This window comes from Schistocerca cancellata, chromosome 3 (assembly GCF_023864275.1).
Source record: "Schistocerca cancellata isolate TAMUIC-IGC-003103 chromosome 3, iqSchCanc2.1, whole genome shotgun sequence".
Lineage (NCBI taxonomy): Eukaryota > Metazoa > Arthropoda > Insecta > Orthoptera > Acrididae > Schistocerca > Schistocerca cancellata.
The window spans coordinates 38,846,386-38,859,066 of NC_064628.1; the positions used below are offsets into that span (position 1 = coordinate 38,846,386).

At 43.0% G+C, this 12,681-nt stretch overlaps 1 protein-coding gene across 1 annotated transcript in view; it reads right to left on the minus strand.

Annotated features, from left to right (window-relative positions):
- The window catches only part of LOC126176069 (zinc finger protein AEBP2), a 217,928-nt gene that overhangs the window by 37,007 nt on the left and 168,240 nt on the right, over nucleotides 1-12,681 (minus strand). The window contains exons 4-5 of the mRNA XM_049923203.1: nucleotides 5,544-6,597; nucleotides 2,356-2,553 (exon numbers count right to left, since the gene is read on the minus strand). Coding sequence (XP_049779160.1) covers nucleotides 2,356-2,553; nucleotides 5,544-6,597 — 1,252 coding nt within the window. The remainder of the gene's footprint in view (nucleotides 1-2,355; nucleotides 2,554-5,543; nucleotides 6,598-12,681) is intronic.

The following is a 12,681-nucleotide window of genomic DNA, read 5'->3' on the forward strand; positions in this document are numbered from 1 at the left end:
GGACTTAACAGCTATGGTCATCAGTCCCCTAGAACTTCGAACTACTTAAACCTAACTAACCGAAGGACAGCACACAACGCCCAGCCATCACGAGGCAGAGAAAATCCCTGACCCCCCGGGAATCGAACCCGGGAACCCGGGTGTGGGAAGCGAGAATGCTACCACACGATCACGAGATGCGGGCATGAGAGAGAAGGCCACAATGTCTTTTCAAAGAAGACATCTCAGCATTCACCTTAAGCAGTTTAGGGAAATCACAGGAAATCTATATCTGGCTGTCTAGGCAGGGATTTGAACCAAAAACACCCCCCCCCCTCCCCACCAAAATATGAGACCAGTGTTTGATCATTGAACCACCTCACTCAGTTGCATCCAAAGGAAGCATCGCAAGGAACCAGAAGCAACAATTTTAGCACAGATGGTCAGAAAGACTGTTGAAGTAGATATTGCCACAAAAAAAGCTCAAGACTACAATGTTTCTAATAACATTGTATTTCTTTTCTTATATTGTGTGTTTTGTTTTTACACTGAAATTTCTTTTGTGTAAAATTGCTCGTTTTTTAACTTCTTCAGTGATGTTTGAAACCTAAATTGTTTTGGTCAAATTATAACTGTGTATACTGATACACTGCAGGAATAATAGGTCACATCCAGCAATGTGCTGGACACATGGCGATGTGGCGTCTGTGACTGCACAGGCCAAATGGAACAGAGTTAGGCTGAAGTCTGATGATGTACCAATGTTGAAATATTGAAAGAGGGGTTGCTCATGTAAATTTCAGTGCAAAGGAAGGAATTCTGTCTGTGGTAAAGCCTGTATTAGCTTGGATGCACCTCGCAATTTACTGCCAGAAGGTGGTATACAGTCACCTAAACAGTTGTGTTACCTGCTGTAACTTATTTCTTACTTTACAGCACATGAATTTTATGAATAGTATTTTTGTCCAAAAGATCTGTAAAGTATGCTTGAAAATACATCCAACTGCACGAATTATTTTTATCATGTGCTGTGCAAAACCTGAAGGATGTAGTAAATTAGTCCAATCAATTTGTGTTTAAAACTGTCATTTCTGTAAAAGAATTGTAGAAATCTTTCTCAGCAGTTCTATCTCTTTTTTGGAGTACTGAATCAGAATTTCATGTGTCCTGCCGTGTAGGTGGTCAGCTTCACAATGAAAGTGCAAGAATTTTTCTGCACGAAACTGTTACCACACTGTAAAGGTTCGTACTCCAACATGGGTGACAATTTTAATACGGGTGATGAAAACAACCTGGACAAGACCCTAGCGGTACTGCTGCCTTGCCCAAGACCCTACATGTAGACTTGACTTTCTACTGCCTAAGGAACATTGTCTTGGCCACCAAAAGTCAAACAGAGACTTTGTGTGTGTGTGTGTGTGTGTGTGTGTGTGTGTGTGTGTGTGTGTGTGTGTGTGTGTGTGTGTGAGAGAGAGAGAGAGAGAGAGAGAGAGAGAGAGAGAGAGAGAGAAGGCCCAGAAGGCAGTTTTAGTAATTTGTCACTTTGCTCCTTGCCCTCTGAGAAAACTGAATTTATTTATTTTGTGTGTTTTCACATAAGGGTCAAAGACATTGCTTTTGAGCTTGTTCTATCACGTTACTGCTCATCAGAAAATCACAACTGATTAGTGCATTTTGAAGGAAATTTTACCTATTTTACTTTTGTGTAAATCATCTTCAAAAAACACACAGCTTTTGAGATATATGGGAAAAACTGAAAAAGTACAAATATTTTGAGGTTTTTTGAATTTTTCGTTGAGAAGCCAACCTCCTACAAGGCAACAAACATGAAATTTGATTTCAGCAACCTGAAGAACATATATCCCCACTGATAAACAATAAATAAAATTAAATAAATAAAAAAGCTATTTTCTTACAAGAAAATCACTCTGACTGAGAAACAAGTGTATCCAACAAATCTGGCATAAAATATGTTTTTTCCTCGTTTTTCTTCTTCATTGTTATAATTCTGATACACGGTGGTCCAAGATAAACCGAATTCAAATGATAAACATTCCATTAATTACCTTATTTTAATCTGTTTCTCCCTTCGTGGCAGCGACTTGTGTTGTTGCATCTAGTATCTTCTATTATAAAGGGTTCCATTTATATTGGCACATTTAGCATGTCCCCTCTCTGAACATTATTTCAGCTTATTTCTGAACATTACAAGTGTTTTATCATCTCTCTTCCCCCCCCCCCCCCCCCTCAACTCGTTTTCAGAAGCTCTTGCAAATGTCATCTATTGTTATATAAATTAAAACTGGATTAAAATAAGTAATTCTTAAAAAAAACAGTAAAACATATTATATAATATATAGTACTTTCGCTACACACCTGTGAGCTAAATCGCTGTCCACAGCCATCGACAATGCAGCGGAATGGCTTGTTACCGCCATGACTAAGCACATGCCTTTCCAGCCATGAACGAGAGCAAGACGTGCGGCCATAAACTTTACAGCTTGTCCACAAACACACATAGTTCTCGCCTTCACAACTGATTTGTGACTGTGTTTGAGGGTTGACATGGCTGACCTGATAACAAGCAACACACATTTACAATGTACATTAAAATGCTGACAACACACACACACACACACACACACACACACACACACACACACAAATGTGTGTGTGAGAGAGAGAGAGAGAGAGAGAGAGAGAGAGAGAGAGAGAGATTAATGGTGTATACCAAAAGAACATTTAAGAAAATGGCAATTTCAGAGTACAGTCCAAGTGCTGGCAAGCTGAAGTATACACAAAAACTGTTAATTTTTCCATATTACATATTTTTCACCCTTAGAGAGTTCCTGGTTGATTTGAGTACGTTTGAGAAAGAAAATACTTTAAGAGATTACACTGAACAGCAAAAACTGTGGTTAGATTGACCAGAATATTAAAGACAGCATGGACCTCAACATTTCAAAATCGTCTCATTTGAGGGAGTGATAATGTATCATAAGAATACTGGAAAAGCAAGGGTCAGTAATACCAAATCCCACTTTTCCATAACATTTTATGCATCGGTGCAATACATGTTCTCGAATCACATAGTAGATGCTCTGGGCTAGAAGTACTGTGCAGGACAAAGGCAGCTAATTTAGGAAGGGCCATGTCAACCAACGTGATGCCCATAAATTTAGAAATGTTACATCTGATTTTTTTGAGGAGAGTGGAGTTATTTGAGAGCTACATCTAGACTGTAAGGTACATGTAGGTTTCAAATCAACAGCTCTTCGGTTTCAATTTACAAGATGACATGCAGCAGTTTGCCTAGCTACACCACGTGAATCTTTCGGAAATCTCTGCACCTCTGACTTAACAGTTGGCCACTACTTTCTTACTTAAGTTCAATTGTGAAGAAGTATTCATATGTAGTAGAGAGGAAGAGCAGCATTACAATTATCTTAATCCTCATGTCTGTCAAGGTAGAGGAAGACCCAGATGTCCTCAAATTAACCTCTCAGACAAATATGCAGAGCCTCAATCTCTGCTCTGGAGCAGACAGAATACACTCCTAGATGAATAGGAAGTCTCTTCCAATCATTCCAAACACAAAACAAGTTTTCCTTGTTGAAATATGTAGTCTGGATGATCAAGGCTAACTGTCACTTCTTGGAATTACTGATGTGCCAATCTGTTTGTTACCACAGGAATCCCAAAATGCCAGATTCAATTGCTTGACGGAATGATTCACTATTTCTTCTTCTCGTTCTTTTTCACCAACTTTTCCCACTGCTTCGCAGCAGTGGTAGTTAACCCGATCCCTCCTACTCACTAGTGGGCGTGCCAGCCTGCACGGTGGGTGCCTGAGGTTTTAAAGACATTTTCTTTAGGTTTTCATAAAATTTTGACAAAGTATATGGTAAGTAATTATTATTAACATATGGTTTAATTTGCTGCAGTTCTGCTTTACGAATTTTATCAAGTTACTTTCTTACCTTATAAATCACCTGAACTGTGGAACCAGTAGTCGGTCATAAAATTTTACTTCTAACAGAGCTTCAAAATTGGGCAGTAGTTTAAAAATGATTGACTATCTCTGCTCCACTAGGTTGATATTTTTTTTTATTGGTTTAGCAATATTAGTGACAGCTGACAGCCCATGTCCATAAGAACAGACACAATAAGGTGATGACAGCCAATGATCCCTACAGGGCAGAGGCACATCGAACTCTAACTCTTACGGGAATCGGTGAAATGTTCTGAGTAATGAGGCTAATGAGCAGGGGCTCTATGTCATTGGTGTGTGGTGGAAGTTGAGGATCTGCGTCTGACGGGAGGCGTGCAGTTGTGGTGACCACTGTGCCTGGATGGCGTAGTGGTCAGCGAAACTGCTTAGTAAGGAGGAGACTCGTGTTCGAATCCCCGTCAGCACAAATTTTCAACTAGCCTCACTGATATAAATCAGCACCCACAGGCAGCTAATGTCCAATTCCTTTTTGTCTCGATTCATTGTGGGTGCAGGATCAAAATGGTGTCTGTTCTTTATGTCATGTCCAAAAGGACAGACATCACATATACTGTCAGTTTCAGTTCAACTAAACAAGTCATCTAAAGATCAATATCCAGCATTATAAGCTTATCCTCACTGAAAGTATTCACATAAAAATGCAAGTCTAATTGGGTGAGAAAAGACTTAGCATTTTAACACATCAAAAAAAGAGGTTGTGAAACCAGCTGAGCTTATGAAACTGATATTTTACTGCACTGACAACTGGAAGAAGTCTATTTCTCAACTTTCCCATAGTTTTTCTACACGCATGTCGATTCTACTTTGTTGTAAGACTGAATCTTCCTCAGGAAGTATCCCTTGTACTCTCACAGTCTATAAGAATACCCCTCCATATACTGACACATTTAACCAAACTTTCATTCACTCTGTGTCTTTGGTTGCATTTGGCTGTAAGTACCAGCAGCTGATTTCACTGTTGCTATTTCCAGAGCACTTTGTCAGTATCTGCAGCTTATCAGTGACTGTACCTCACTCATTACAATTTATTCTACAGTTTATGGAGAGTTATAAGAACTTTACTGGACATGCCAGCTGCCAGAAACTTAATTCATGGGTTGCAACTGCACAATGAACAAGAGCTGCCTCACACTGTTTTTAGTTTTATGAAGTAAAAGTTACATCCGAGACAAATAGCATATTGCATCCAAGTAGGTTGTGGCAGTTAAAAATTACTATGAATACACTTCTCCCTCTAACAGCAGTACAGAGCAAGACATTTGTAGCAATCCATTTACAGAATCACATAAAACACAGCAATAGCAGAATGTAACCGTCAGAATGGAGATGAACGACAGTCTCAGTTTACTAAACACCAACAGATAAAAATAAGAATATACCAGTTACAAGACGCAGAGACTGCCAATTTGACATTGTTAGTTCAAACAGTCTGAATCCTCAGGAATAGCTAAAAAGAGACAGACAAGTGAGGTAATAATGTAGAGGTACTCACAGACAATCGGACTCTGATAAACACAACAAAAGATCAACAGCTACACACGAGTTTATTTACCTGCAAGTGTTCGAGCAGAGCAGTGCTCGTTTCAAACTGAACATCACAGTCCGACCACTGGCAAACTACGGCATCCTGCGAATCCAGTTGAGTGGGCGCCTTGCTGCACTGTGCTGCTGGGAAACGTATAGTCCTGGGCACAGAGAGGATAGGTGAAGATAGTGACGGTTTGGAGCAGGACGTGGGACCAGACGGTGAGACGACTAGGTGAAGACTGTTGCCATCTGCGACAGACGGGGCTTCCGTCTCTAGAGGTGGCGAGGTCTCTGCGGACCCACTACAATCCACCGTCGGGGGACGCGCTGGGGATTCCGCAGGAGGGGGTGGTAGCGGTCCCAGTAGAGAGTTCAACTTCTGTGCGGAGGAAGACACGCGCCGGCACGCCGCCCCCACGGGACCTGACGCCTCTTCTAGGACACCCTTGCGTCCCTCACGAGCGTCGGTCACTCTCCGGGACATCGTTACGGCACCCGCTTTTGCGGCCAGTGCCACCAGTTCCTTCTTGGCACCATTTACAGGTTTGGCCTGGGTCTTGAAGTACTCCGTGATCTTGCCCTGCTGACGAGCAGCTACAGCTGCCGCTTTGCAGCAGCGTTTGCCGTGCAGGAGAGGAGTGTGATGGAGCTCCACCTTCAGGCGTTTGTGCGAGGGCGAGGGCGACCGGGAGGCAGCCACGGACGTGGCGGAACGCCGGTGTACGACGCTGGTGGCCGGTGCGGGGGCGGCCAACAGTGGTGGCGGGGGCGGCGGCGGGCCACGTTCTTCCTCCTCGGCGTTTCCCCCGGCCCAAGACCAGGGACCCGAGTCTCGCTCCCGCTCACCCTCCGAAGGCACATTGGGAGCCATCTTCGAGGCTGTAGACCAGGTGCGTTGGTTCTGCGGATGCTGTTGCTGCCTCCTCTGCTGCTGGAGCTGGTCGTCACCACTCTCCGAGTTAGAGGACGAGTGTGTGGAGGAGGCGGGGCTGTACGGCGAGCAAGGCTCAGTTATATCACTGGTGCCGCTGCTGGATGACGAAGCCGAGCAGTCCGTGCAGCTCAGCGTCGCCACGCCACTGAAACAGAGAGGCATCGAGTTGACGGATTATTGGTAAACCTGTTGGATTTGAACACATAAGTGAGTAAGCTTAATTTCTTACAACAACACGATTTTGTAGACTCAGCATAAAGAAGTGCTGGTGTTTTCAGCAGCACTGTAATAAAATAACTGCATCCTAATCCACAAAGATGAATTACAGTGTGGAAGACGAAGTAATAGTTATGCTGTAAGCGACTGATCGTATCTACAATACTTGGCTTTGTAAAAAGCTGTCTGTTTGGGAACTGGCATCTTTTGCAAGTCTGGAACTAAGATACAGATATGATGTGCTTATACCAGGTTTTCATGTAATTCTGTCCAATTCATTTGGCACACACCGGCGAATTGGCTAATGCTGTGCTGTGTTATCAGAGCTAACAGAACAGATAATAAGAAAACACTGTGATGGAGTACATCATTTTAGTTACCGTAACACCCACCCAAAGACAAGCTCTCGCTGTGCACATACATGGACGGAACTCTGGTATGATTAAATAACCACGCAGCAGTCCCTTGAAGGACATTAATGAACCAGTGGAAATGTTAATTGGGGGGGGGGGGGGCGGGGGGGGTTTCCAAAAGTGGGTATGACTAAGCTCCCCAAAAATACTGCTCTACTGTGTTGCTCTCAATTACTGAGTTCAATCATGGGAGTATGAATTAGTGGCTTAGTGCACGGATCGATGTGTCATTGATACTAATGTTATTATCTTGCTGTTCCAGAAACTGAATTTTTATTTCCAACTGCACACAGTAAACATCATTATTCGTGATTGGGGCATTTCACATTAAAAATATGGATGAATCAGTCAAAGTGTAACAGCAGCTCTTCAGTAGACTGCCAACGTCCAAGTAGAGAGCCTTTCTGGTCATCCCTACCACTGTTCCAAATCCAGAATCAATTTCTGTAGTTACTCTTTGTAATGTAAAGGCAATAACAATAATAATTATAGTAGTAGTAGTAGTAGTAGTAGTAGAAATGATTTCACACCTTATTGAAGTGGTGACAGATTCTCAGAAAATGTAATTTTCGTTTATATACTTAGGGAAAGCAAAAGATTGCCAGATTTTTGCTAACAAACAGGGCAGCAAGATACGAGCCTTGACTGAGGACGAAGTTGTCCCTATTCGCTTATAGCAAAATTGCCATCGCTCAGGTTGTCTACTTGTGGCGCACACCATTGACATCTTGTTGCTTATGTGCATCTTTTAGGTATCAGCTATCATTTGGCCCATTTCGTTGAGCATATGACCCAGTTCCTGTTCACAGACTCTTCACTTTTAGTGATTTCTCCTACATCTTCAGCAAACTTTTGTGTCCTTAACAAACGCCTCTCACATCGTGATAATCCTATGCTTCCGTCACTGCCTCCACTATATTTTATGAATTAAATAAATAACAATTATGACAATGAGCAACCCTATCACGTATCTTTTTCTCATTTTTGTGTCTTATCATCCTGTCAGCATTGACTACTCCAGTTTGCTTCGTAACGATACCACAACAGTTCAAATCGTCAACTTCATATTCAGCACAAGAGACGTGCCGACGACCTTTGACCACAGCAGCATGCGTATGGTGGCGAACACCACAACAAGGATTGGAAAACTACGAAACTCGAGCGGGTGTGAAGTTACCACGCCTCTTGTTTAAGCAATCAGTACGAGTGGAACCAAGGTCACGGCCCCGTCCTCAGAACATGGTATCTGTAACAGCGGGGCGGTAGTGGGAGCCTGAGATGGTAGCGGCAGCTATGCGGAGGTCAATAACCTCAACTAAAGGTCACATGCATTGTTAAGGTCCTTGAACTATCTTTCGCGGGGAGCGGAGGCACGGCAACGACGGCGGCAAGGCTTAAGAAGGGAGGGGAGCTGAAGCAGAGTGGTGGGGGCGGCGCCAGCTGATGGTGGGGGACCCGGCCGGTGGCGCCGCGCGCGGCGTCAAACTGAACCGGCAGAGGTTACCGAATCGTTATGTAGCGGCCGGGCCGAGGCCTTGAACGCTATTTGCATCCGCGCGGAGGGGCGAGAGGGGAGGGGGCGCTGTGTTTGGGCTGGTGTGGCGGCTAGTCGGGAAGTGGGCCGAACACGAGGCGCTCGCGCCCGCTCCCACGGCGGAGACACCTGCCGGCGCCATGTTACAGTAGCCGGACGTCATCTCGCACTCCGCCACATTGTGATGACAGCAATTGCGTTTGCTTGACGTATGCGAAAAAGGTTAACAGTAGAAAGTTACGTATTACCTGTACGAGAGGAGACGGACAACAATTAACAAAGCGGATGTATTTGTCAGTGTAGCGTAAAGCGGAACAGCAATAGCCCTCAAACACAAGGGCTAAATCATTGACCTGGAAACAGCTCGCTTTTACTATTATTGTGATTCGGATAAGAAACATATAAACAGCGACGCTCAAGAGAAGAATAAAGCAAAATCGGATGACGCTACGCCCTCACCGTGAGGTGACAAAAGTAATGGAATACCTCTAACCCGTAACTCTCCTCGAGGTGACTTTTCTGTATCGTATAACACAACATAGAATCTATGGGACCCGTGTGTTTAAACCGAGGTTGAAGCCAAAAATCATATGAAATTTTTAATTTATGCTATATAACATTTATTTTCACAATTATTTTTAAGTGTTGTTTAAATGCTTCTAGTTTATTTTATTGCACTAAACAAACCTGCAGCATTTTAATAATTATCACACAAAAGCACATAATTTTGTGTGGTTATTTTAAATAGTACACATAAATAGACTGTTAGGGGTACTGAATTTAACATTCTGAAAAATTATACAATCTCTGTAGCAAATAAATTTCCATACAGAACTCAATTCCAGGGTTTAAATTTGCGCATAAAGATTCCATCCGATAGCTAGAAAAAGAAACACTGTCAAATTCGCATGGGTTGCTGGGAACTACATTCTTCTTATTACCACTCAGAACACATTCGATTTAAACAGACACTAAGTATTTCATTGGAGAAACAGACAGATCCCCATCACAACTTTCCTGAATTTCTTCCTCTCAATGATACTCTTGTTCGATAGCAGAACTGAAATCACTGGCTAATGTAAAATCTTCAGTTTTTCGTGTATTTCTCGATCCATATCACTGACACCTTCCTCCACGGACCGACTAACAATTTCATCAAACTCGTGAAAGTTAAAACTGACAAATTCGTGTGAACACATTTTGAGCTATACGGTACCGTAATGAAGAAAATTGGTACGTAGTTCACGAGTCTAGGAGACTCCAACACCGATCAGTAACACGTGTCAACAATAAACAGATGGCGATAGCGAAAGCGACAGCAAAACATCGCAGGCTTGGCAATTTAAGATGGGTAGGGGTAGTACTTCAAGAAGGCCTATGATAGCATACACCGACAGACACTCTTAAACACCATGAAAGAATTTGAAATACCATTAAAATTAATCAAATTAGTTAAAATGTGTTTGGAAGAAACCATATGCAAAGTTAAGACACCTGCAGGAGAGACTGAAAATTTTAAGGTGTACACTGGACTGAGACAAGGGGATGCCATTTCACCTCTTCTATTTAATATTATCTTAGAGAAGATTGATAGAGAATTCACCAAAACTAATCCACAAGGGATCCAACTGCAGGGACAGAACATTACTAGACTTGCTTATGCAGATGATGTAGCCTTAATAAGCACTTCAAAAGCTGAATTAATCAGGATGATGCAAAATTATTACAAAATAGCTGAGAAAGCTGGACTTCATGTGAATGAAGAAAAGACAGAATATCTAGTCATAAGTAAAAAACTCCAAAAGAATACACCACTGACCGTAAAAGGTCTCACTTTCAAGGCAGTTGACCACTTCAAGTACTTAGGGAGTCTTTTTAGCAGAGACAATAGAGCAGAAATAGAAATAGACGCCCGTCTAGCAGCAGCTAATAGAACTTTTTACAGCTGTATCAAAATTTTAAGGATGAGATCACTTAGTACTGAATTCAAAATCCGTTTTTATCAGTTAACTATTGTACCAGTAGCATTATATGGATGTGAAGCTATTACATTCAGGAAAAAAAGATGAAGAAAAACTGTTGATATTTGAAAGAAAAATACTAAGAAAAATATTTGGACCAATCTTCGATGAAAATGTCATGGAGTGGAGGATAAGGAAAAATGAAGAACTACGGGAGCTGTACAAACATAGTACCATTGTGGAAATGTTAAAGAAGAGAAGACTGAACTGGGCTGGTCATGTAGCAAGGATGCCGGAGAACAGACTACCCAAAATAGCATCCACTAAGAAATTAGAAGGAAAGAGAAGAAGAGGAAGACCTCGAATTAGGTGGATGGAGAATATCCGGGAAGATGCAGCTAGGATGGGCATCAACTCTGATTGGCCAACAATTTCCCTGGATAGAAATAATTGGAAGATGCTCGTAGAGCAGGTGTATGGTCGATAAGGCCTTAGCCACGTGTAAAGTAAAGTAAAGTAAGGGGTAGTACAGAAGCATTCCATCACAACTGGCCTTGGAGAGCGCGCGGTCTGAGAGACCACACCTCGTAAGGGCTGTGAGGCTACTACCGTGTCGGAAGTCCTTTTGCGCGGCATAGCACGGCTACTCGACGTGGAACGGACTTCACAAGTCGTTAGAAGTTCAGCCATACTCCCTCCACAGCCCTCCATAATAGGGAAAGTGTTGGCGCAGCAGGATGTTGTGCACGAACTAATCTCTCGATTATGTCCAATAAATGTTTGATCGGATTCATGTCGGGTGGCCAGAACATACGCTCGAGTTGTCCTGATTGTCCTTCGAACCAATCGCGAACAATTTTGGCCCTGTGACTGGCGCATTGTCATCCATAATAGATCCATCTTCGTTTGGGAACTTCCGTAGTTGTTTGGGAACGAAGTCCATGAATGGCTGCAAAGGGTCTCAAAGTAGCCGAACATAATCGGAGGATCCAGTCTATTCCGTGTAAACACAGCCCACAGCACCCGCCTGCACAGTGCCTTGATGACAACCCGGGTCCATGGCTTCGTAGGATCTGCGCGACACTAACACTCCCATCAGTTCTTACCAAATGAAATCGTTTCTCATCTGACCAGGCCACGGTTTTCCAGTCGTCTAGGGTCCAACCGAGATGGTCACGAGCCCAAGTGAGGCGCTCCAGGCGATGTCGTGCTGTTAACAAAGGCACGCGCGTCTGTCGTCTGCTGCAAAAGCCTGCAAACGCCAAATACTGCCGCACTGTCCAAACGGATACATTCACTAATACCTCCGAGGAAAAATGTTTGCGGTTGCCGCAAATCGACAGCAACGAATGTTTTTTTCAGGGGTCGAAAAATATGGAAATCACATGGGGAAATATCTGAACTGAATGGGCATGTGGAAAGCCTTTCCAACAAATCTTCTGCGGCTACTCAAAACTATCTTGACAACTTGAGGACCGTGGCCGTACATGTGCTTCGGACCACGAGGCGCTAGCCTGGGTACAATCGTGGTGAACCACAAACAGTTTTTTCCATGAAGGTACTGACCGTGTTGTCTCACAGTGGAATATATTTGTTAACAGTTATGGCAATTACAAATAACGAACAGTTTACTTAGTTTTTTCCATCTGTATCGTTTCCATCTGACTACCCCTTATATACACGTATAATTTTTTTGTGGCATTTGAAAGGTTCTACTAAGAGAACTTCAACGACGTAACATGTGTGGGACTTCATTAAATAGCATCAAGATAACAGCGCCTCAAACCACTGTCCATCTGCCAGAAGAAGAGTTCCACGGACGTCTGCTCGGTTATACCAAATGCAAGCAAACACGTAGCTCAGGCAGAGTTCGTGTATTTATGACAGCTGTCGTACCAAGTGCTCACAATACTGACACAGCACTGCTTAAAAAAAAAAAAAAAAAGAATAAAAACAAAAAGTTCAAATGGCTCTGAGCACTATGGGACTTAACTTCTGAGGTCATCAGGCCCCTAGAACTTACAACTACTTAAACCTAACTAACCTAAGGACATCACACACATCCATGCCCGAGGCAGGATTCGAACCTGCGACTGTAGCGGTCG